Source organism: Panthera onca, chromosome A3, assembly GCF_046562875.1.
Source record: "Panthera onca isolate mPanOnc1 chromosome A3, mPanOnc1 haplotype 2, whole genome shotgun sequence".
Classification (NCBI taxonomy): Eukaryota; Metazoa; Chordata; class Mammalia; order Carnivora; family Felidae; genus Panthera; species Panthera onca.
This window is the reverse complement of record NC_138341.1, coordinates 123,859,402-123,883,234: the sequence shown is the minus strand read 5'-3', so window position 1 is coordinate 123,883,234 and position 23,833 is coordinate 123,859,402. Positions and strand designations below refer to the sequence as shown.

Below are 23,833 nucleotides of genomic sequence, written 5' to 3'. Positions count from 1 at the left end.
GTATAAATACATTAAAAATACTTCCAAAGTACAAAAGGTATTAAATAACTTAGGAGCCAGATGGATGGAAGGTGGTGAATCAGATCCAATTTGATCCAGTACAGTGGGAAAGGGATCAGGAAACGCCAGAAGACTAGGCTCAGCGGAAAGATAACCTGTTAGATTCTGAACACATCTCGTTTCACTAGGCGTTGTGGAACATCCATGTAGAGACAACCAGCAGGACACGGGACACAGAAGTGTGGTGAGGGGTGCAGGGGCCAAGGGCAGGTTTCCCCAAGATGGCCATTTTGACATGAAGATTATTGTGAGCTGAAGGCAACAGAGACCCTGTGAGCTCAAGAGAAACTTTTGCCCCTCCCTTTAACTATACAAAAGAATCTAAATTGGGGATCTTTCCCAGAATATGGGTTATTAGCAGAGATAAACTTTATCTGAGTGACCCATCTGCATGGCAGGACAAACGTCTAATTACCAACATCTACTTTATCACTCTGGGAAACGCATTCCTTTCTTCTGGAGTCCCAGGCTCCTGCTCCCTTCTCCTTAGTTCAGAATGACATATGTATTTATTCTGGCTGTCTGTGTAGATTCCCTGTACATATACAGGGATCTGTCCGCCTGCCCCCGATCCCTTTCTTTGGGTAAGAACAACCCATCTTTTCCTTTGGAGAAGTACCCTACCTGTTCTCTGTAGTGCTGGTGAGACTGGAAATCAAAGTGCCTGGCTATCCAAGAAGTGGGCACATCTATCAAGCTAAAGGAGAACTTTTCTTGAGGTCAAAACCTGTACTTCTGTTACAGGTAATTCACGATTCCTAGTAAGCCTGCAGTGCCCCCAGCCATTTAGTGAATGGCCTCTGCTGCTTGGGAAGCCATTGCTCGGTTTTGAGTCTGAAATTCCATTTTCTTGAGTCCATAGTGAGATAAGAGTCTTAAAATCTGGCTTTTGTGGGGAGGAAAAAGGGTTTTTTAATTTCCAAACTCTTTATAGATCAAGAGCACAAACTGAGGGTGAGAGGATAGACTTTCTAGAAGTCACAGTGTGGAGGTGACACACTAAGATTAAAGAGAAGTTCCCATAAAAGGCCTTCTGGGCTTTCTCAGGAGAAAGAGGAGGACAAGAAACAGATACAAGTGTTCTGGTCCGCCTTTCTCTAAGGCCAGATCCCTTGCATGGGGCTTAGAAGCATCTAGACAAGCTTGGAGGACACTGGTGCCCCATTCTCTGAGCACAGCCGAGGGGCAAGCACGGGCAGCTCAGAGAAGACCCATGCTGGCCGGGTCGTGGCACCAGGTTGGCACCCAGGCTACACAAGTAGCCCCAGGAGAGGATGTGGTGGACAAGAGCAGTTCTCCCTTCCCTTTCACCAGTGTGCCATGTGAGTGACTTGGAAGTGCACACCTGTCCCAGTGCCGTGCAGAGCAGACGAGGAAAGGTCAGGAGACAAGTTGTGAGAACTGCGGCACACGAGGACCTCATGACTACAAACACTAGCACTTTCCATGATTTTGCTCAGAAACGAAATCAGGCCAGCCCCATCTTGGGCCCCACCAGAATCCATAATGCCTAGGGACAAGTCTAGGGCAGCCACATGGCAGCGGAGACCAGCAAAGGGCAGATCTGCTGCCCCCTTCTCCTGCCCAGATGCCACTCTGTGCGCGTGTGTGTGTGTGTGGGGGGGGGGGGGGACAGAAGGAGAAGAGGGAGGGAAGAAAACTCTAAAATACTGCATATTTGTGCAAAACTGTGTATGAACCAGAAGGGAGGGAAGCCCCCCAGGACTGGGGGAGGATGGAAGTCTGAGCAAGGTGACACTGCATGAAACACGAAGTTGTGTGGTTTCGCACCCAAGGAGCAGCAGGCAAAATGTGATGCTGCTAAGGGGCCAAACGAGGAACCCGACTACTGTACAGGGGGACACAGAAGAATGAAAAATGTGTGGGACCAAATCACTCTGAACACGATGCCCCAGAGAGGCTGCCTGTGAACTCCTGGCACCCGGAGAAGCTCTGGTCTCCAGTCTGAGAAAGCCTGGTTGTTCAGCACTCCCTTTTGCAGAGTGAGCTTTCTGGTAGCCTCTCCAAGAGAGTCACAGCGTCATCCCAGGATGACAAGGATGTGAGATGGGAAGGGTGGCAGGGCGAGGCCCTTGAGGACCAGCAGTTGGACACAGGAGGAGCAGCTAAGAGCATGGCCCTGGGTGCAGGGCCACACAAGCTAGAAGGGAAGAGGAGTTAAGAGGGAGGTCATGACTAGTGTCAGACAATGTTCAGAACTCAAGCAACATTAACAACTGAGAAAGAGACACTAGTTTCGGCAAGAAGAAGTTACTCATGACCTTGGCAAGAAGTGTTTCAGTAGGGATGGAAGTCGGGCTGCAGTGGGCTGAAGAGAGAGAGAAGTGAAGAAGGAGGGATACTGACTATGGTTCTAAGGGGGAGAATAGGACAGGAGCCTTAGGGGGTATCTGAGTAGTAGGGGCCTTTGTGGGCTTGGGTTTTGTGGGTTTTTTCCCATTGATTTTGTTTTTTAAAGGATGGGGGAAGACACGGTATGTGTTTGCATATATGGAAAAATGGACTGAGTCTCCTGAGAACGGGGGCAAGATGGGAAGCAAAGTGGTGTCAGAGTAGGGACCGGTCTTAGAGAAAAGGGGAAGGCATGGCTCTAGAGACGGGCCAAGACAGAAACAGACCTCATATCCAAAGCTTCTCAGGACACAGGTGTACCTTTCTAGTGAAATCTTTTCTTTTTCCCTCAGGCAGAACTAGATGTTCATGAAAGTATAAGCAGAGAATGAAGAAATATTTTGACAAATTATAGCTATGCATCAATGCCTGAGAGGGAAGATTGGTTAAGAGACCATGCAGGGCAAGGAAAGAATTCTTGGAGCCAGGAAACCATAATCCAACAGTTCAAATGTAGAATAAGTTGGAGACTTATCAAGACTTAAGTTAAAAAACTCAACCTGCCATTGCCTAGTCAATTGGCAGATGCGGTAAAGTATGAACGCCTACATAAATGCTTAGCTCAACAGCCTTGGAGCAGGGGCTCTTTACATTTTTGGTTGTTATTTTGCCTAAGTAATACATTGCCAGGATCCAAAACTCAGAACACAAGGTCCAGGCTGTCTCCACCCCAACCCAGGTCTCCACAGGGCTGCCCCAAGATCTCTCAAGTTCAGTGTGACTAAAGGGAGCTCCTCATGTAGAGGCATCTCACTCCAGTCAGGTGGTGAGAGCAGACTTTAGCCAGACTGCCTTGGTTCAAATTCTAGCTCAGCACGTACTAACTTTGTGACCTCAGGCAAGTTACTGTACTTTGCTTTCAGTTTCCTCATCTGGAAAATGAAGATGATAAAGGTAATCTCGTAAGATTGTTGGGAGGATCAGACCGGGTTTGCAGACCGTAAAAGTACTAGCTTTTATTATTATCCTCCATCTAAATATCGTTTTTCATCTGTTCCCCGTCAAATGGATTCAGTAGGATTACATTAGAAATAGGCAATAATACCCATTCAGTGGCTCAATCCAGAAAGCAGCTTTTCATTGTCCACTTTTGCTCACATTTAATCTCTCACCAAAGCCTAATGTATACAACTTTCAATCTGCTAACATGCTCTCCATTCTTATAGCCACCTGCTCTTTAGAGATCACTGCCAACTCAGGATGGGATCACTGTGCCATTCAGGCTGAAACCAGAGTAATCATTCTAAAATAAAGTGGTCCTTTCTCTTCTCTTCCATAGTCTCCACGATTCTGAAAATAAACCCTTTGACATGGCCTCTAAGATGAAGACCCTTGGTTATGGGTCTGCTTTCGATCTGCACGTTAAACCCCTTATGCCCAAAACTAAATTCACCCATTCCCCAAGCTTACTGACTTCATGGATCTCCCTCCCTGGTGAATGGTGCCACCTACTGGCCACTCATTCACTCAGGCCAGACAGCTCTCTGACCAGAATACCCAGCCAAGTGTGCTAATTTTAAATGCCAGGGCTCCTTAGATGCTTCTCCCCACTTTAGCCACTGTTCCAGTTCTGGCCTTCATTTACATTATTTCAAATGTCTTCAAACTGGCCTTACATCCCCCTCCTTCCTCATCTGCTTTCTAAGAGGCTGCCAGAGTGATATATATGGCTCACTGGCACATCACTTCTTTGCTTAAGGACAAAATGCAAGCTATTTAACACGATTCTCTCCTGGAGTTGGCTTGGATGCTCTCCGTTCTCATCCTAGTCCCTTCTCACATTCGAGGTCAGTGCCTGCCTTTCAGAACCCAGTTTAGACAGAACTTCCTCCAGGAAGCCTGGAGACATCCCTCTGCACCTCCAGACCAGGCTAGGCAACCCTTCTGGGTGCCCACGCAGCACCCTGTGCCTCTGCTTACACACAGCACCCTATGCCTCTGCTTATACACAGCACTGGGCAAGCAGCAGGCAGTCACTAAAGTCTGTGAAAGAAGAGTGGGGACAGAGGACAAACAAGGAAACGTAACATACTGCGGTCCCACAGCAGAGACCAGGATGCAGCTCTCTTTCCCAGACTTCCAAAATGACACCACATATTTACTACCCACTACCAAGTTGCTTTGGTAACAGAAATATTTCATAACAGCATGATGGGGGAGATTAAAAATATTTAAATAGTTTCTGGCACATAGTGAGCAGTCAATGATTTCACTTGACCAGTAATTACTGCGTGCCAACTCTGTGCCAGGCAAGAGTTTGGGCCCTGAGAATACACTGTACTTTCATCAACTCTAAGACACCGTCATTTTAAACCCTCACTATCTTTTGTAGGTATAATTAAGAAAAAAACCAAATGCTATCAGGTCACAACTGTCAATTATAAGACACATCCAGATTTTTAGAGTGCTAAACTGTGGGAAAGATCATCTTAGATTCAATGACAAAAGCAGTGATAAACAAAAGAGACAAAGTCTCTGTTCTCAGGTCCCTTCTATTGTAGTGAGGGGAGTGGTAATGAATATATATCGTCAGGAGGTGTTAGGTGCTATAATGAAAAATAAAGCCAGCTGAAGGGATACAAATGAAGAGGCATTCTGGGGTAGCCAAGAAAGTCCTGCTGGGGAACTAATATGAGCAGAGACTTGAATGAAGAGAAAAGTTATGGGTAAACCACGTTCCAAGCAGAGGGAACATCAAATACAAAACACTTAAGAGGGAAATGTGCCTGGTGAGTTCAAGGACAGGCAAGTCAAGTGTAGCTGGCACAGTCCCAGACCCTGGGCAGCCAATTTCCTCAAGCCCAGTGTATTTTCTAGGTGAAGGTAAGTATGCCTGATCTACTTAGGGTGTATAAAGGGGAGATGGGTTGAGGCTAAGAAAAGTGGTGTAACTCAGTGATCAGTAAGTTGGGTGTACAGTCAGGTGGCCTAGATTTGAATCACAATTCTACCACTTACAAGCTGTGTGACCTTGGACAAATTATCTAACTGCTCTGATTGTTAAGTTTCCTCAGCTGTAAAATGCGGACACAAATAGCAACTGCTTTGCAAATTGCTTATGAAGTTTAAATGAAACAGTCCTTGTAAATCAGAATACATATGATCATTATCATCACCATCATCTACTCCAAAGTCATCTTAAAAATTACATCAAGGTAAGGAACAAATAAACTTATTTGAGCTTTAAAATGTTTAAGACCAGGGCGCCTGGGTGGCTCAGTCGGTTGAGCGCCCGACTTCAGCTCAGGTCATGACCTCACGGTTCGTGGGTTCGAGCCCCGCGTCGGGCTCTGTTCTGACAGCTCAGAGCCTGGAGCCTGCTTCAGATTCTGTGTCTCCCTCTCTCTCTGCCTCTAAAATAAATAAACATTAAAAAATTTTTTAAAAAACAAAATAAAATGTTTCAGACCCTGATTCCAGATTACCAACTGGTAGGATGGCAGCCACATTGTTGAGAAAATAATTTTTTTTAAGGTTTTGAACTTACCTTCTCCAAAGTCATTTATTTATTATTTACTTACTTATTTATTTATTTATTTATTTATTTGAGAGGAAGTGCATGCACACGCAGGGATAGGCAGAGAGAGAAAAAGAGAGGGTGGGGGAGAATCTTAAGCAGGCTATCATGACCATGAGATCATGACCTGAGCCAAAATCAAGAGTTGGATGCTTAACAGACTGAGCCATCCAGGCACCCCCAAAGTTATTTTTTTTTTTTAACGTTTATTTATTTTTGAGACAGAGAGAGACAAAGCATGAACGGGGGAGGGGCAGGGAGAGAGGGAGACACAGAATCGGAAGCAGGCTCCAGGCTCTGAGCCATCAGCCCAGAGCCCGACGCGGGGCTCGAACTCACGGACCGCGAGATCGTGACCTGAGCCGAAGTCAGATGCTCAACCGACTGAGCCACCCAGGCGCCCCCCCAAAGTTATTTTTTAAAATTGAAAGCTATCTTCCTATGTAGACAGATTGTTTTTGCAGTATAATTTGATGAAATTAAGTCTCCTCTATTCAATCAGTTAGAAGATACATGAAATAAGAAGTCCTACTAAAGGAATTTTGTAGCTGCTCTAGCTTTCTGATTAAATGACATTGCTATGTGCGTTACGTTAATACCAAGTCAATTTCTTAAATACACATAAAGTCTGCAAATAAGCTCAGAGGTTTCTCCATGGCTAGAAAGACCCTGTGTTGCTAAAACAGGAGGCATATCTGGCTTTTTGTTTCCTCGATCACATGTTTCGTAGCTTCTCTCATTCGGTCATGAGGTACCACACAATGAGTCAGGCCTGTATGTAATGACTTGAGATTTCAGGCCATAGCAAGTGGTGTGAGTTAACAGACTTTGGTATTCCCAAGAGGCTCTCACCTTCCAAATACTCCCTGAGTAATGAGCCACATTCTCAGAAAGCATCTGACTTTATGATGGAGCTATGCTTACATGAAGCACTTGAAACTTTTTTGGTTGTTAGTATTTAATGCCATAATGGATGGAACTAAGGTAGAAGGAAGAATTCACCAAAATTGTATTTAGCACATACTAACCTCAGGAATTGTGTTTGGCTTTGGAGATTCATTACTGACCTAGACACAGTTCTTGTCCTCAAGTATGATGGCTTAATACCACATATTTAGCCTTGATGCAACTCACCTCACAACTTCTGAGAAAAAAATGCACCACATTTCCCCCCCTCCTTTCTTCTTTCCTAAGAGATGTTGAAAAAGGGGCAGCAGTATACAGACAGGCTTTTGAGACATATTAAATCCTGACTCAGTTACTTCTAGCACTGGGTGACAGGACAAGGGGAGCTAGAACAAGTGATCTGAGTCCCAGGCATCCTCATCTGTAAGATGTATACAATCCCAGGAATATTAAATGAGAGAACATGCACATGGCTGCTGCATGGTAGAGGGGAGCCATTATTATCAGCATCATTAGACCTGATGTTGGAACTTTATAGTTAGCAAGTTTTTTCATCCCCTGTCAATTATTAAACTTTTGGTATGAACAAGGAGAATTTAAAATGTTATACCCAAGGCCCACTACACACTTTATGCTCAACAACCTTGTACAATGACCTGTCGATTCAATTCCTAGACGTGGATCAGGCATTCCAAAGTCTGGCCGTGGTTAAGCTGGACAGACTGAACTACTTCTCACAGCCTCTCTACTTAGGTGACTATACCTAAGTATCAGTGGGCGGGGGGTGGAAGGGTCCCATTTTGGTTCAGGTAACAACCCTCACCCTAGTGCTGGGCCACAACCAATTCTAGCCAATTTTATACAGGAAAGCGATATTTTCCACAAAGCCCAGGGAAATACAGACGTGGAACCGTGCCATGGCGAGTGATGAGAGAGGCACAGCTGCTTCAGTGGAACCAGTCCCGGTGGTGGGGGGGGGGGTGGCGGGGGGTGGTTGCAACTGTTGCACACATCACCCCTTCTCTGCCTTTCATTTGAGCAACTGTCAGAGTCATACAAATGGAAAGATCCCTGAAAAATCACTTACTTGGGTGAATGCCCTATAAACCTTTTTGCAAAATTTAGTGTCTGTGTGTGTGTATGTGTGCATTTCTCTGTCGAGTTCTCAGATTTTTAAAGGAGTCCATGCCTGAAAAAGAGGGGGAGAAAGAGGGAGGGGGAGGGAGGGGGAGGGAGGGGGAGAGATTCGCTGATATATAGTCTAACTTCCTCCTCACTTAACAGTTGGAGAAACCGAGGCCAAGCCAGGTAAAAGCAGATGTTTCAAGTCAAACAACAGGGGCACGAGAGCCATTCCAATTCCAGCCTCACATCCATAGCCCTGGCCGTGTCTGATACCTCCCCTCATCTCTGCAGGCCTTGAAAGATGTCCAGGACACGAGGGTTGTCGTCTGAGCTCTGGAGATGTCGCAGGCGGTCCGGTTCCTTAGCACCAAGGAGACTCAGGCCAAGAGCTCAGCGGGGCTCCGGTGCCGCGAAGATTCCCCACCCTGATTCAGGCACCGGAATTTCCGTTGCCTTCGTGACTCCAGGGCGAGCACCAAGCGCAGGGAGACCCCGGGAAGTGAGGCTGCTGGGCGACAGCGAAGAACAGCGCCTACTCACTCACCTGACAGAGAGGAGGAAGCGGGCACGCCCCAAACGCGGTCCCCAGCGAATCCTCCTAGGACCGAGGAATCAGAGAAGAGAATAACAGGAAATGACGTAGATGCACGTGCTTCCGAGAGGGGCGGGTGCGAGGTGTTTGAGAGGCTAGGCCGCCGCCTCGCGCTTGCGCAGCCACCGCCTACCGCGCTGCCGAGTCACTAGGCTAGGTGGAGCATGAACTGGAGGCGGGGCGTGTGCCTGAGTGACGCAGGCGCAGTGAGACCCCGGAGGCGCGGGCTGCCCCCTCCGCGGGTTTGGATCCGGGTCAGTCAGGCGCAGCGATCGGGGAGAGACGATCTGAACCGACGGGAGTGGATCCCCGGAGTGCCCCAGCTGCGAGGAGGTGAGTACCTGGAGGTGATCGGGAGGGGCCGCGGCACCCCGTTTCGCCCTGGCCGCCCGGCCTGGCCGCTGGCGGCTTCCTCTGGGCCCGCCCGCCTCTCGTCGCGTCGTCCCCCGGCGCTGACTGCCTGGGCCCGGCCGGGCCTGGGCCTCTCCGCGCCCCCTTGGCCGCCGCGGCCTGGCCCGGCTCGAGCTCCGCTGTCTCTCCCCTTCCCGCGCCCCCGTGGACCCCGCAGCGTCCCGCCCCTCCGCTCGCTCCCGTCCGGCAGTAGCTTCCCCTTTTCGCCTTCCTTGGCCGCCCTTTGCCCCTTCCCGCCCTTTCTTGCTTGTTTCCGAGACCCAGCCTCGTTGGCTGCCTCTTCGGCTCAGCTCCCGCCTCCTCCTGCATCCCTTGCGCCTCGGCGCCACTCCAGCCTCCCATCCTGGCTCGGGGAGTATCCAGCAGGGGCACCTTTCCAGCTGGAGATCCCGGGCGGACATAGCTTGGGCCTTCGCTCCCCACTTCCCGAGCCTCCCCTCCACCCCAGTTCTGACCTTTCCCCAGATCGCGTTTAATCGCGACCGACCCAGTTTCGGGGCGGGGGGGAGGGAGACAAAATTAACCTCGTGCTTTGACTCTAGCACCGAGAGTGTAGGGGGTGAGAGAGTGGGTAGAGAGAGGTGTGTGTTTTGATCTGGGGGCCAATTGTTTCTACCAAGACTTGTTTGCGTCTTAGGGAGTTGCTGTACAGGATTTTATTTCCCGCACTCCACGCTTACCCGGAGGCTGGGAAAGTTTCTAAATCTTTAACATTGTGATGACACGCTTACGCGGGGATCCTTTATTGATCGATCTCAGGTCTTTTCAGGGTCCTGGATGTTTGGACTTAGGCTTGAGGTTCAAAGAGGTCTTGGTTAAAACTACAAGATGTAAATAAGATTGTGACACATGCTATTCGTTGAAAGTCAGAGAAAACCAGGAATTTGCCCTTTTGATGGAGGAACTTAGAAAATTTTTGTCATTTTTGAAAGGATGGGGAAAATCCGAGGCAAAGTTAAATTGCCCCTTGTGATTTAACTTAAAACAATACAAAGTAACTTCTAATAGGCCTTTGATCTCTTTGGGGATTGTTCCGTTTTCAAGAAGTCAGCGCAGTGAAAACGGCAAGAATGTCTTCACAAATTTAATATTAATGAAAAAAGGCCAAACCAATTACAAGTGTCCCGGCGTTAGTTTTGAGTGAATGGGAAGCTAGGAATACAGAGGAGCATTATGAGCCTTTTGTAATTACAAACATGCTCTGATTTAGCTCTTAAGATCACGTCTAAGACTCACCTTTGCTCTGGGTTAATATAACTTAGGGAAAAGATGCCTAGTCAGAATATTGGAAATAGCTTAGAGCTTCATTCCTAAAATTTTAGTCTATAGCCAATTTTTATTTTGATTTTCAAATAATCTTTTAGTGTGTCGACAAGAATGTTAACTAAGTTTGTATTAACATCTAGAGGTCACCTGCAGTGCAATTAAGTTAGCACTATATAATTAAAAATTACATATCTGGGTGCAGAGCTTTTTAGCACAATGTTAGGGCAGGATTGAGAGTCCAGTCCTTACAGGAATGGCGTTCACAGCCCTGTTATGTGTCAGGTTATCCTTCTGTTTTAACATCTAGTCTGGTGTTAAAGCACATGGTGGGAATTCTGTAAATATTTGTGGACAGAATAAATTTCTGCCTGTGGAATTCAGCAGTGTATATTTAGATGTGATGTGTACTGATTTCCAGAGAGTCCTAGAAGAGGTTTTGTGTGGGGTCTTAGGAGATGGGGAGACTGTCTCAGATTGTTTGATTCTGTCAGGGCTGATAGTCTGAGCATTGACTGACTGGTCATAAAATAATTGAGGAAAACTATAAGCCAAACTTTAATTTAGTTCTGCCAGCAGGAAGAATTTGTTTACAATCTACAGTAGCACTCTTTTAGGTTCTGTGGAGCTTCAAAAATACTGGGATCTGTGATCTTTGCTCACCTCCCTCCCCAGATATGTAGGATATTATTGCGTATTTGGGGGAGGATCCTGCTCTAAATCCAAAAGAATTAGAAACCAGTGAAATAGGGAATTGATAATGTTTCCTCAAGTTCATATACTGATTAAATAAATCAGCCAAATATGTGGGGAGTGTGTTTAAATTTTTTGACTTAAGAAGTTGCAGTAAAAGCTAGCTGAATTCTTTGGAGACTTTTCAATGTATGCCAGAGAGATCTGCCTAAAATACTTTCTTCTACATGTAAGTAAATAAGTGAAATGAAAGGAATAGTCTTAATTTCTTGCTTCTTTATTCTACCACTGGCACTACATGATTACATTATATCAAACATATTATGACACCCTGACCTTTGGAATATTAGAGGTCTCACAATAACCTCAAACTCACTCCTGAGAAATGAGCAGATAAGGAATCAGAGAAGTTACAAGGGTCCACAGAGAGGCACTGCTCCTTCTGAGAGTGCCGTAGGGAGGTTGGGGGGGTGGGGGGAGGTTTGATGGGGTTAGCAGGTTAGAAATAAGGAAGAGGTAAAGTTAATCCTTTAATTCACAAATCCGCCATCTTCTTTTTTCGTTTTACCTTTTTTTCTTTTTGATTCTTTGTGGTATGTTCATAGATACTAATTTGTTTATTTTTTTGTTCAGATTTGATATTAGCTAATTGTCTTGAGTGAAAAAGTCAGGAAACTAGATTTTGAAGGATTTATTAACAGACTTCTCTGTTGTGTCTCTTATTGCTTTGGTTGGGCCCTGTTCCCCTTTTCTTTCTTTAAATATAAAAATCAAGGTGGAAGAATGGAGAATTCTCACTAATCAAACTGGTTGATTAAATGGAGGTCATTTAATGGTGCCTCTACAGAAAAATAATTTATATACATATATATGTGTGTGTATATGTGTATATATGTGTGTATATATATATAGATCAGAAAAATAACTTATATGTATAAATATATTTATATGTATACATGCATATACATATAAATATACATATAAATTTATACATATAAATTATTTTTATTATAATTACATATATATAAATTATTATTTTTATTATATATATTTATTTCCCACCTTTATCTTTTGGCTAACTTTGTTCTATTTATCTCTGAGTTGCAAGCATAGTTCATTTATTTTCTCTTTCTTGTGTAATAATTAAAATGCTTCAAAGCTAATAAAAATGAAGGGATCAGCCTTATTGGTAGAGTCTGGAATAATCAGTAATCATTGAAACATATTTGTAATGCTGCTTTCACAATGGTAACATCTTGATATCTGAATATGGATACTTAAATGAATGTGAATATTGATGTCTGGGTCAGTATTGTTTTAGAGAAATGCTATTGTGTGTCATGAAGTTACACTTAACGGGATATACTTAGGGTTGGACTACACAAATACTCAGTATCATCTTAAAGAATCGGAAGTGCTATATAGGTTGAGGTTTTCACTTTTACCGTATTTCTGATGCAAAGGACATTTTGTTTGTGGGTTTCTAGATCTCTGCAACCAGATTTTTTACTTTCCTGTTAAAAAGTGTGCTTAAACAGATTTCAGGTGATGTAGTTTCCAAAACTGTGTAATAGAATATTGGCATCAAGTATTTTTGGACAGTTTAAATTCTATGATAATAATTGAGTAAGATACAGAATTGTTGAATCACTGTGTTGTACACCTGAAACTGTTAATATAACGTGTCAACTACAATAAAAAAATCTGTTCTAATAAATATATGTTTCTGTATCATTTCATTTTTCTTTTATTAACAAATAAAACCTACAGTCCCCTGTTGTCTACACTGAAGCTTTTCCTTTTAGAAATAGAAATTTGCTTTCCCCCCCCCCCAACGAGCAGTAATAGTATCAGGAATGTAGACTTTAACAAAAGGTATACTTTTGAACCTGCCTGTTTTCATCTTGCTCATTTTATTTTTATTTTATTTTTTAGTATTAACAGCAACATCCATAGTAGCGTAAAAACTTTCACAATGAAATCTGAAGCCAAGGATGGAGAGGAGGAGAGTCTACAGACTGCTTTCAAGAAATTAAGAGTGGATGCCTCAGGGTAATTAAATATGTAATATATTATTTGGGGATTGTTTACTAGGTTTAAATAGCCTTTTCCTCTGAAGAAGATCTTGTTTTCTTCTGAAATTTCTCATTATTCATAGAAGATAAAAACATTAATGGTGTGACATTCTACCAAATTAATTTTGCACAACATTATTTTACTTATACAAGAAACTTTTTTTTTTTTTTTTAAGAAACTCTTAATGTTAAATTTTGAAAAAATAGCAGCTCATTTGTACTCCCAAGTTGGGTGTTTTGGTTTCCCTTAGCTTTGAGGAGGGTTCCCCACCTCTGTCTTTCATCAAAATTATCAAGCAGTGTCCCATCGGGAATTTCCTCATACGTCTCTAGGGAATCACCATATTTTTTTTTCCTAAAAGTGAATTGGCTCGATAGAAATCTGCAGACATTCTTGATTTCATGGGCTCTGATTGCTGAGCCTATCACTATGGAAACCTCTATTCATTAGGGTTCTGTCACTGAGATCAATAATCTCGGACCCTTTGGCCAAACTAATTAGAGCACCTGCAGACCAGCTGCTGTCTGAATGTTAATATTTCACTCTTTGCAAAATGTTCTGTGCCAGACTCTTTTCATCCCCATTCTTCACCCCAGGCCAGAAAAAAAATCTCAAATCTTTGATAGATAAGGAATATTTCTTTTCACAATGGAAAATAAACACTGGAAGCTGAGAGTAGAACACTTCCCAACAAGTAATAATCACTGGGATTTATCACTCACCTACTATGCCCTAGACACTGGTTTAAGCATCTGTGCACGTTACTTAATCCTCACTACGGACTTAGAAGATGGATACTGCTCTTATTCCAGGTTACTGATGAGCTATAGATGATAGGTCACTTGCCACAGGTCACTTTGGTGAGAAGTGGTAGAGTCAGGATTTGAACCCAGACAGTTTGTCTCCAGAACCGGTGCTTTTAACCCTTCCTTTATATGCTGCTTTGAAGACAACATGAAGAGTTGTATACAGTACTTGGCACACAGTAAAAATGAAATAGTTGTTGTTAGAGCTGTTTGCTTACTGCTAATACCATTTGTTTTGGGTTTGGCCTGCCAGGTGAGAAGATTTGTGCTAATGGATTTGCACAAGAACTGCTAAAGGTGCTCACATTTGCTTCCCTGACACTTCAGATAAATCTCTTTCTCCACCCAGTAGCTTTTCCGATATGGTCATCTGCCATTAAAATTGAACAGTACCTTTTAAGTCATTTTGGGAAACAAAAAGCAGAGGAACACGGAGTTCCAGATTATGGTCACGTTCCTTTGTGATATCTGGTATGGGAATAATGCTGGTAATGTACACACACACATATACTTATAAATCCCTTAACGTATCAATTCATATGAGTTACTCTTCATACACAGATTTCTTTCCTGGTGTTTTAGGAAGTTAGAACATAAAATTAAGCTATTTCACTACCCCTAAAAATTACCTGGGACATGGAACATTTAAAAAAAAAAAAAAAACAACAACAAAAACCTTTGAAGATATCTGTCTTCAAGCCTGTGGTCAAATATTGTATCTTTGTAGTGTGTGATCTGCCTGGAGTAAAATTACAGAAAGGGAAGGAGCGATGGAGAACATTTGAGAAAATCAAATAAGAGTAGAAGGGGTGAGTCATTACCATGACTAAGCAGAATAGGACTTGTGTAATGTATCATATGTTTCTAGTTGTTTCATATTGTTGCTGATTTACAAATGGGACATCTGAGGTCCTGACTCATAAACTACCCAAGCCTTGCCAGGAATTTAGCACTATCCTGTTCAACAGGTTTTGATTCCCAATGGTATTTGTTTTATCAGGACAAATTTCTATATATATATTATAAAACAACATAATCTTTTTTATCTGATTATAAAATAATGCATTCTATTACAAAAATTCACAAAAACAAAAAGGAAGTAAAAATCACAGTTTATATTAATGCTGTTAACATCTAGACCATCAGTATGTAATATCATATAGTATATTTACATAGTTGAGATCATAATATACGTATAGTTGTTTATCTACGCTATTTTCTCTTAATGTTATTAGTGTTCTCCTGTCATTAGAAGTTCTTTGTACACCTAATTTTTTAAAATTCCTAATATTCCATTGAATAGATGTGTCATCACTTATATAATGTAGTATTTTCTATTTTCTACTGGGAATTTAAGTTATTCCTAGTTCCTTTTTATTTTAGATTATTTCAGTGAACATCTTTTTACTTTAGTAGATTAATATTTCCTTCTAAAGGATTTTTATTACTACCACAGCATGTGTAGCAGGAGCCCAGTGTGTATGTGTGTGTGTGTGTGCATTGAAAAGGTCTGGAAGGATTTATACCAAAATTTTAATCTCTGGGTTGTGAGATTATAGGTATTCTTTTCTTTCAAAATTTTTCATCTTCTTTACTGGGAACCCATATTACTTGTATAGTTTTAAACTGCAAAGATTGAACTGTCAGTAATATTTCAAGTTTATTGGTTGTAAAAAATACTCATTTTTAAGTTAGTCCCCTGAAGGTTTTGCCCCTCAGCTTAGTTTTCCTGGCTCTGATTGGCCTCTACCTACAATAAATGGTCAGTGTCATCAGCATTCTCTGTGGACATAAGGCCTTATCTGCCCCAGATAAACAGCCTAAAAGTCTGTTTATATCCTGTTGCTAGTCATACTTAGGAATTACTATTTGGTTTGTGATTTTGCAACCGTGGGCTTTTAGGCATCCCCTAAATTTGGTTTTAGAGGAAAATTTGCTATAAAAGCAGCACTTTTTTGAGAAACCCAAATGAGAAGGAAGAAAGGTATTAATACAAGTTGTGTTTAAGTTGGTGAGAGCAGTAAGTTCTCCTCCTTTCGGTTTTTTGTAAACGGTAAACTTTGTTCTCTTCTTCAGGTCCATAGCATCTCTGTCTGTTGGAGAAGGCACAAATGCCAGAGCATCGGTCAGAACAGCAGCAGATGATGCCAAACTGAAAACCACATGTGCATCGAAAGACAGTTGGCATGGGTGAGAGCGTCTTACTGCAGATGGCATTTGTTCCAAATCCTTTATTTTATTTTTTTTCTAAGTTTAATGTTTGTTTATTTTTGAGAGAGAGAGACAGAGACAGAGTGTGACCTGGGGAGGGGAAGAGAGACAGAGGGAGACCCAGAATCCGAAGCAGGCTCCAGGCTCCAGGCCCCAAACTGCACAGAGTCCAACACCGAGTTCAGACTCCCCAACCACGAGATCATGACCTGAGCCAGTCAGATGCTTAACCGACTGGGCCATTCAGGCACCCCGATCCCAAATACTTTAAATTAGTATTGGACTTTCTTCCCTGAATATCCAGAAAAGAGTATGTTAGATACAGAACCCAAGACCCAGTGATTAGAGAAGAGCTGTTCTTAATGGAGAATTTGCTGAGACTTGCTATATGGCTTGGTCCATAGTCAGTTTTTTTAAATGTCCTATGTGTATTTGAGTAGAATGGGTCTTCTGTCATCATTCTTGGGTTTTCTTTATGTCCATTAAATCAAGCTTTTAAATGTATTTGAATCTTTTTCCAGTAATTTTTTTTCAATAGTTTTTTTTCAGTCTATCAGTAATTGAGACATATATGTTGAAATCTTCCCCATGGGAGTGAATTTGTCTATTTTCCCCTTAAATTCTGTATTTTTGCTTTATGTATCTTAAAGCTGTTTTGTTAGGTTTTTACAGTGTAGGTTCATACCAGCTTAGAATGTTTTCTTTCCTGATGAATTGAGATTTTTAATTATATAGTGACATTCTTAATTCCTCCTAATGGCTTTTGTTTAAAGTCTATTTTGTCCAGAATTAATATAGTTAATCCAGTCATATTTTGGTTGGTATTTGCGTGTTGCATCTTTTTTTAATCTTTTATTTTCAACCACTATGTGTTTTAAAATTTTAGATGTGTGTGTCTCATATACATATGGCTTGTTTTGTTTTGTTTTATTCAATCTGATAATCTTTTTAACTGCTGAGTTCAGTGCATTTATTTATTTTGATTGTTGATAAATTTAGACTTGTTTCTGCCATTTTACTTTATGCTGTTTGTCCTGCTCTCTGTTTTTGTGTTTGTTTGTTAGTTTTTTACTCTTCTTATACCTTCCCTCTTCTCCTCACCTTTTAAAAAATTGTTTGAAATGGGTGTGTTTTTTTCCCCCTCTACCACTTTTCCTTCTACTGGCTTACAAATTATATGCTGTGTTTCTATTCTTTTAGTAATTCGCCTTGAAATTCCACCATACATGCTTAACAAAGACAAAAGTTATTACAGTGACCCTTGAACAGCATGAGGGTTGGGGCACCAATCTCTCTGCAGGTCAAAAATACATGTATCACTTCTGACTCCCCCAGACTTTACTAATAGCCCACTGTTGACCCAAAGCCTTACAGATAACATAGTCAACTAACACATATTTTGGATGCTTTATGTATTATATAGTGCATTCTTAAAGTAAGCTACAGAAAACAAAATGTTACTAAGAAAATCATGAGGAATAAAAAATACATTTACAAGTACTGTAAAAAATCCATGTATAAGTGAGTCCATGGAATTCAGACCTGTCTTATTCAAGGGTCCAACTGTATTTTAATCCTCCTCCTTGTAATCTTTTCACTTTGACCTCCTGATGTCCATGTGTAGTTTCCCAATATTTTAGTTTTCTTGCTTCTTTTTAATCTCACAAATTAGGTTTTATTATTTAAATAAGCAGTGTTTGCTTAGTTTTATCTCATTTACAGTTTCTTTGCTCACCATTCTTGTAACTCAGACCTTCCATACAGGGTGCCTTTCTTTTGAAGTATTTCCTTCAGAAATTCCTTTAGCAAAGGTCTGTTAGTAAATAGGGCCTCTTATAGAACTACCCATAGAATAAATTTGAATGGTGTCCCCCTCACCCTTCTTCCCTGTTGTATAACATAAAGTTCTATTGGTAAATATACCTTGCTTTGATTTATCTGAGAATATCTTTTTTTTCATCCTTGTTCTTGAAAGACACACCTGATTTGCTGAAGCTGTAGTTCTGAGTTATTTTTTCTTAGCACTGGAAGATATTCATTGTCTTCTGGCTTCATTGTTGATGTTGAAAAGTACTACTTTCAGTCTTACTGTTGTTCTTTCTGGAAATAATCTGTCTAGTCTCTGGCTGCTTTTAAAATGTTACAGTTTTGGAGAGTCTACAGTTTTGTTACAGTGTGTCTAGATGTGGATTGCTCTTTATTTGTCCTGTTTCAGGGTGCTGCCTGTATCTGTAGATCTCTTCTTTCATCAATTCAGAAAATTTCTCAGCCATTATCTCTTCAAAAATCACTTGTCTCCCATGCTTTGTCTTCTTACCTTCAGAGATTCCAGACTTCTTGTTCTATCTTACATCTCTCTCTCTTTCTCTTCTTATTTTATTTTATTTTATTTTTTTTTATTTTTAACGTTTTTTATTTATTTTTGAGACAGAGAGACAGAGCATGAACAGGGGAGGGGCAGGGAGAGAGGGAGACACAGAATCGGAAGCAGGCTCCAGGCTCTGAGCCATCAGCCCAGAGCCTGACGCGGGGCTCGAACTCACGGACCGCGAGATCGTGACCTGAGCTGAAGTCGGACGCCCAACCGACTGAGCCACCCAGGCGCCCCTCTCTCTCTTTTTTTTTAATATATAATTTATTGTCAAGTTAACTAACATACAGTGTATATACAGTGTACTCTTGGTTTTGGGGGTAGATTCCCATGATTCATCACTTACATACAACACCCAGTGCTCATCCCAAAAGTGCTCTCTTCAGTGCCTGTCACCCATTCCTCCCTCCTGTCCCCCCATCAACCCTCAGTTTGTTCTTTGTATGTAAGAGTCTCTTATGGTTTGCCTCCCTCTTTGTTTGTAACTATTTTTCCCCTCTCCCTTCCCCCATGGTCTTCTGTTAAGTTTCTCAAGTTCCACATATGAGTGAAAACATGATCTGTGTCTTTTCCTGCCTGACTTCACTTAGCATAATACCCTCTAGTTCCATCCACGTTGTTGCAAATGGCAGGATTTCATTCTTTCTCATTGCCAACCTGTATTCCATTGTATATATAAACCACATCTTCTTTATCTGTTCATCAGTTGATGGACATTTGGGCTCTTTCCACGATTTGGCTATTGTTGAAAGCGCTGCTATAAACAAGGGGTACATGTGCCCGTATGAATCAGCACTCCTGTATCCTTTGGATAAATTCCTAGTAGTGCTATTGCTGGGTTGTGCTATTTTTAATTTTTTGAGGAACCTCCACACTTTTCTAGAGCGGCTGCACCAGTTTGCATTCCCACCAACAGTGCAAGAGGGTTCCGGTTTCTCCACATCCTCGCCAGCATCTATAGTTTCCTAAGTTGTTCATTTTAGTCACTCTGACCGGTGTGAAGTGGTCTCTCATTGTGGTTGTGATTTGTATTTCCCTGATGATGAGTGATGTTGAGCATCTTTTCATGTGTCTGTTGGCCATCTGGATGTCTTCTTTGGAAAAGTGTCTTATGCCCATTTCTTCACTGGATTATTTGTTTTTTGGGTGTTGCGTTTGGTCAGTTCTTTATAGATTTTGGATACTAACCCTTTATCCGATATGTCATTTGTAAATATTTTCTCCCATTCTGTCGGTTGCCTTTTAGTTTTGTTGATTGTTTCCTTTGCAGTGCAGAAGCTTTATATTTTGATGAGGTCCCAATAGTTCTGTCTCTCTTTTTTTTTTAAAGTTTATTTATTTATTTTGAGAGAGGCAGAGATAGTGCAAGTGGGGGAGGGGCAGAGAGAGAGGGAGACAGAGAGAATCCCAAGCAGGCCCTGCATTGCCAACACAGAGCCTGATGTGGGTGGAGCTTGAACTCACAAATAGTGAGATCATGACCTGAACCTAAACCAAGAGTCGGATGCTTAAATGACTGAGCCACCCAGGCACCCCTTACATATCTCTAACTTCTTTTACATTTTTCCAAGTCTTCAAGCCTCTACTACCTCTCATGTCAGGGGTAGGCAAACTTTTTTTGTAAAGCGCCAGATAGTAAATATTTCAGGTTTTGGAGGCCAAGAGGTGAGATCTAAGGATACTACGTAGGTACTTATATAAGTGAGAAAATTCCTGCCCTGCCCCATTTGCCTGATGCACACTGTTCTGGCTGGTGGACATACTTTGTGTTCAGTTGCTTAGTGTCCGCATGAAATGACTAGCCTGGCAATACCGGAGTCAGTTTTATCCTGTGCCCCAGTGGTACCCGGATTCCAGCATGCCCCTCTTTCCTCCAGAGAGCCCAGCACAAGCCAGACTGGAACTGAGATTCCACCTCTCAGGGCCCAACAGTTACTGACAGCAGAGCCCTAGCATGTAGATGGCGGCCAGCGTGGGACCAGGCAGTGGTGTGACACATCTCCTGGCCGGGAGGGCAGGCACAGGGAGCAGAGGACAGGGTGGAGTGTGTCCCTGCCCGGTCTCCGTGGCTCACAGTGTGAGTCAGCTGGGGGCCAGATTTGACCCGCAGACCACAGTTGGTTCAGTCCTGTTACGAATAATTCAGATTTATCTTCCAGTTCGCTGTTTCTTTCCTTAGCTCTATGTATTCTACTCCTTGGCCCATCCAGTTAGTTTAATTTCAAATACAGTTTTTTTATTTCTTAAAGTTCTTTTTGGTTCTGTTTTCAGTTTTGCTTGGCGGTTTTGAGTCTCTCTCTGTCTCTATCTCTCTCTCTCTTTTTTTTTTTTTTTGCCTTTGCTCAGTTCTCTTATTTAAATATTTTATTAAAAGTTATATAGAATGTCTGATAATTCCCACTACCTGAAAACTTGAGGGAGTCTAAATCTGTTTGTCAGCTGTTACTAGCGATGGAAACGAATCCTGGGTCACCTGGGTGGCTCAGTTTGTTGAGCGTCAGATTCTTGATTTCCACTCAGGTCATGATCCCAGGGACATGGGACTGAGCCCCGTGTCAGGCTCTATGCTGAGCATGGAGCCTGCTTGGGATCCTCTCTCCCTCTCTCTTTCTCTCTTAAAAGAAAAATAAAGGGGCGTCTGGGTGGCTCAGCCTGTTAAGCATTCGACTTTGGCCCAGGTCATGATCTCACGGTTTGTGAGTTCGAGCCCCGTGTTGGGCTCTGTGCTGACCGCTCAGAGCCTGGAGCCTGTTTCAGATTCTGTGTCTCCCTCTCTCTCTGCCCCTCCCCTGCTCATGCTCTATCTCTCTCTGTCTCAAAAATAAATAAAAACATTAAAAAAAAAAAAATGAATCCTAAATCTGCTGCTCTGTTTGGTAGTCATGACACAGTGGCCATTTGCACCATCAGCCTCACAAGTGGTCCGGAAGCTGCTACGTTCACGGCATAGAGCTTGGACTTTACAGCATCTAGTGGTTTGGTGCAGGGTGCTTTCCCAGACCCAGTGGCCAAAGGTTCCCAGGCCAAGGGTTGGGACAGGGCAGGTGTTCTGCACCCAGTGTTTGGCCCAAGAAATGCAATTAAAAACTACCCTTTACCTCTCCTATTTCTGTAGCTTGCTAATAGGGAGATGTTGAAGTTTTTGAGATGCCGACTTAGGCAGCTTGAAGATGGAGATAAGCACGTCTCTTTGGGGGAAACTTATGACCCTAGACTCCAGAGGAGAGGAGGTAAATTTCCAGCTATCGTAAAGAATCTGTTTAGGGGAGCTGTGTATCCCAACATCTTGTGCGTTGTTTTCCTCTTAGGTCTTCAAGGAAGTCTTCACGAGGAGCAGTGAGGACCCAGCGCCGTCGACGTTCTAAGTCTCCTGTCCTTCATCCTCCAAAGTTTATACATTGCAGTACAATAGCTTCTGCTTCCAGCAGCCAGCTCAAGCACAAAAGCCAGACTGACTCCCCTGATAGCAGCAGTGGGCTGGGAATTTCCACCCCTAAAGAGTTCAATGCAGGAGAATGCTCTACTTCTCTCGATACTAATCATACAGGGGCAGTTGCTGAGCCTTTGAGAACTTCGGTTCCCAGGCTCCCATCAGAGAGTAAGAAGGAAGACTCCTCTGATGCTACCCAAGTCTCCCAAGCAAGTCTCAAGGCCAATGATCTCTCTGACTTTCAATCCGTTTCCAAGCTAAACCAGGGCAAGCCATGTGCATGCTTAGGCAAGGAGTGCCAGTGTAAGAGATGGCAGGACATGGAAGTTTATTCCTTTTCAGGCCTGCAGAGTGTCCCTCCCTTGGCCCCAGAACGAAGATCCATGCTTGAGGACTACTCTCAGTCGCTCCACACCAGAACTCTGTCTGGCTCCCCCCGCTCCTGTTCTGAGCAAGCTCGAGTCTATGTGGATGATGTGACCATTGAGGACTTGTCAGGCTACATGGAATATTACTTGTATATTCCCAAGAAAATGTCCCACATGGCAGAAATGATGTACACCTGATAGCAAGAAGCTCATTAATATGCTTTAAACCAATGAAGGGTTGTCAGAGAGATTTAGTTAATGGCAGACCTTGCGGCCACGTTGTGTGAGAAGACGTCTCCTTCTGCTCACTGTGCTTGCAATAAAAACTTTTCTTGGCATCTCAGTTCATCTTCATTCTTTAAACTTACTCCCTGCGTTCTTACATACGCACCAAGGCGAGCAGATCAAAGGAAAACCCCTCCCATTTAGAAAAGTTTCTGGGAGTTGAAGAAACCATAATTGCTTGACTGGTAGCAGTGGTTATATGGTAAAGGCCTTTGTAAAGCAGTGCATTTTTCAGATCTGTTTAAGATTTTTTAGCCAAGGAAAATGAAACGTTTCGTAACGGGACCGAACATTCGTCATGCTGTAGTCGCCAGCCCAGAATCTTAGAATTTATATGACTGGTTTAAACCATCTCTGAGTTAACACAAGTTGATTGTGTCTTTCAAGGTTTGTTAATGTTATTGTTAAGCCAGAGACCTAAGGTTTAGATTCAATATGAATAAACTAGCTGGCCTGCCCTGTATTGTTTGAGAGAATCATTAACCATCACCAAAACACCCCTGCTGGCGCTTGGCTCCTGGAGGCTGTGTTACCTTCGTGTTCCTCAGGTAGGCAGCAGCAGGGAGCGGGCTGCTTCAGTGGAAGGAGGGGGTGTAACGTTTGAAACTAGCGTGCATCTTCTCCAGCTCTGGGATTTTAACACGTGAGGCATGTTTCAGTCAGTTGTAATGTGGATCTCATACCTCAGTTTCAAATCTTCTGGATGGATATGATCTCTTCGCACTGCCCTCCTCCCTGGCAGCAACCCTGAAACTATTTTGTACGTGCTATATATCCTGTATTTCTGGTTGGCCATCCCAAGATTCCTTCCAAAATTTGGTTTAAAAAAAACAATCCTGAGTTTCAGCTGGAGGATGAATCCCACTTTTTCAGGTGGCTTCCAAGTGGATTTTACATATACCAGATAACGTATATATATATACGTATATATATATATGTTTATATATATATATATGTTTATATATACGTATATATATATGCACACACACACACACACATATATATGTTTTGATTTTTTTTAACGCCTTTTTTTTTTTTTTTTTTTTGAGAGAGAGCAGGGGAGGGGCAGAGAGAGAGGGAGACAGAATCTAAAGCAGGCTCTAGGCTCTGAGCTATCAGCACAGAGCCAGATGCAGGGCTCAAACTCAGGCATGGGAGATCATGACCTGAGCCGAAGTCAGACGCTCAACTGACTGAGCCACCCAGGTGCCCCCCACATAACTTAACATTTTAATTCAAACCATCCTAAGCATTCCCATCAGATTTAGTGAGACTCTGTCCAGCCATTTTAACATCACGTTAACAGA

At 42.7% G+C, this 23,833-nt stretch overlaps 2 protein-coding genes across 5 annotated transcripts in view; one reads left to right on the top strand and one right to left on the bottom strand.

Annotated features, from left to right (window-relative positions):
* The window catches only part of GDAP1L1 (ganglioside induced differentiation associated protein 1 like 1), a 52,827-nt gene extending 44,115 nt beyond the window's left edge, over window positions 1-8,712 (bottom strand). For all 4 annotated transcript variants that reach the window (XM_060618426.3, XM_060618444.3, XM_060618419.3 and 1 more), the window contains exon 1: window positions 8,565-8,712. The gene's annotated coding sequence lies outside the window, so the exon portion shown is untranslated. The remainder of the gene's footprint in view (window positions 1-8,564) is intronic.
* Window positions 8,713-8,806: 94 nt separating this feature from the next.
* Window positions 8,807-22,584, top strand: OSER1 (oxidative stress responsive serine rich 1). Its single transcript, XM_060618461.3, has 4 exons — window positions 8,807-8,945; window positions 12,915-13,031; window positions 15,938-16,051; window positions 21,752-22,584. The coding sequence occupies exons 2-4, from the start codon at window positions 12,955-12,957 to the stop codon at window positions 22,437-22,439; spliced, it is 879 nt and encodes a 292-aa protein (XP_060474444.1). The 5' UTR covers window positions 8,807-8,945; window positions 12,915-12,954; the 3' UTR covers window positions 22,440-22,584.
* The last annotated feature ends 1,249 nt before the right edge of the window (window positions 22,585-23,833 follow it).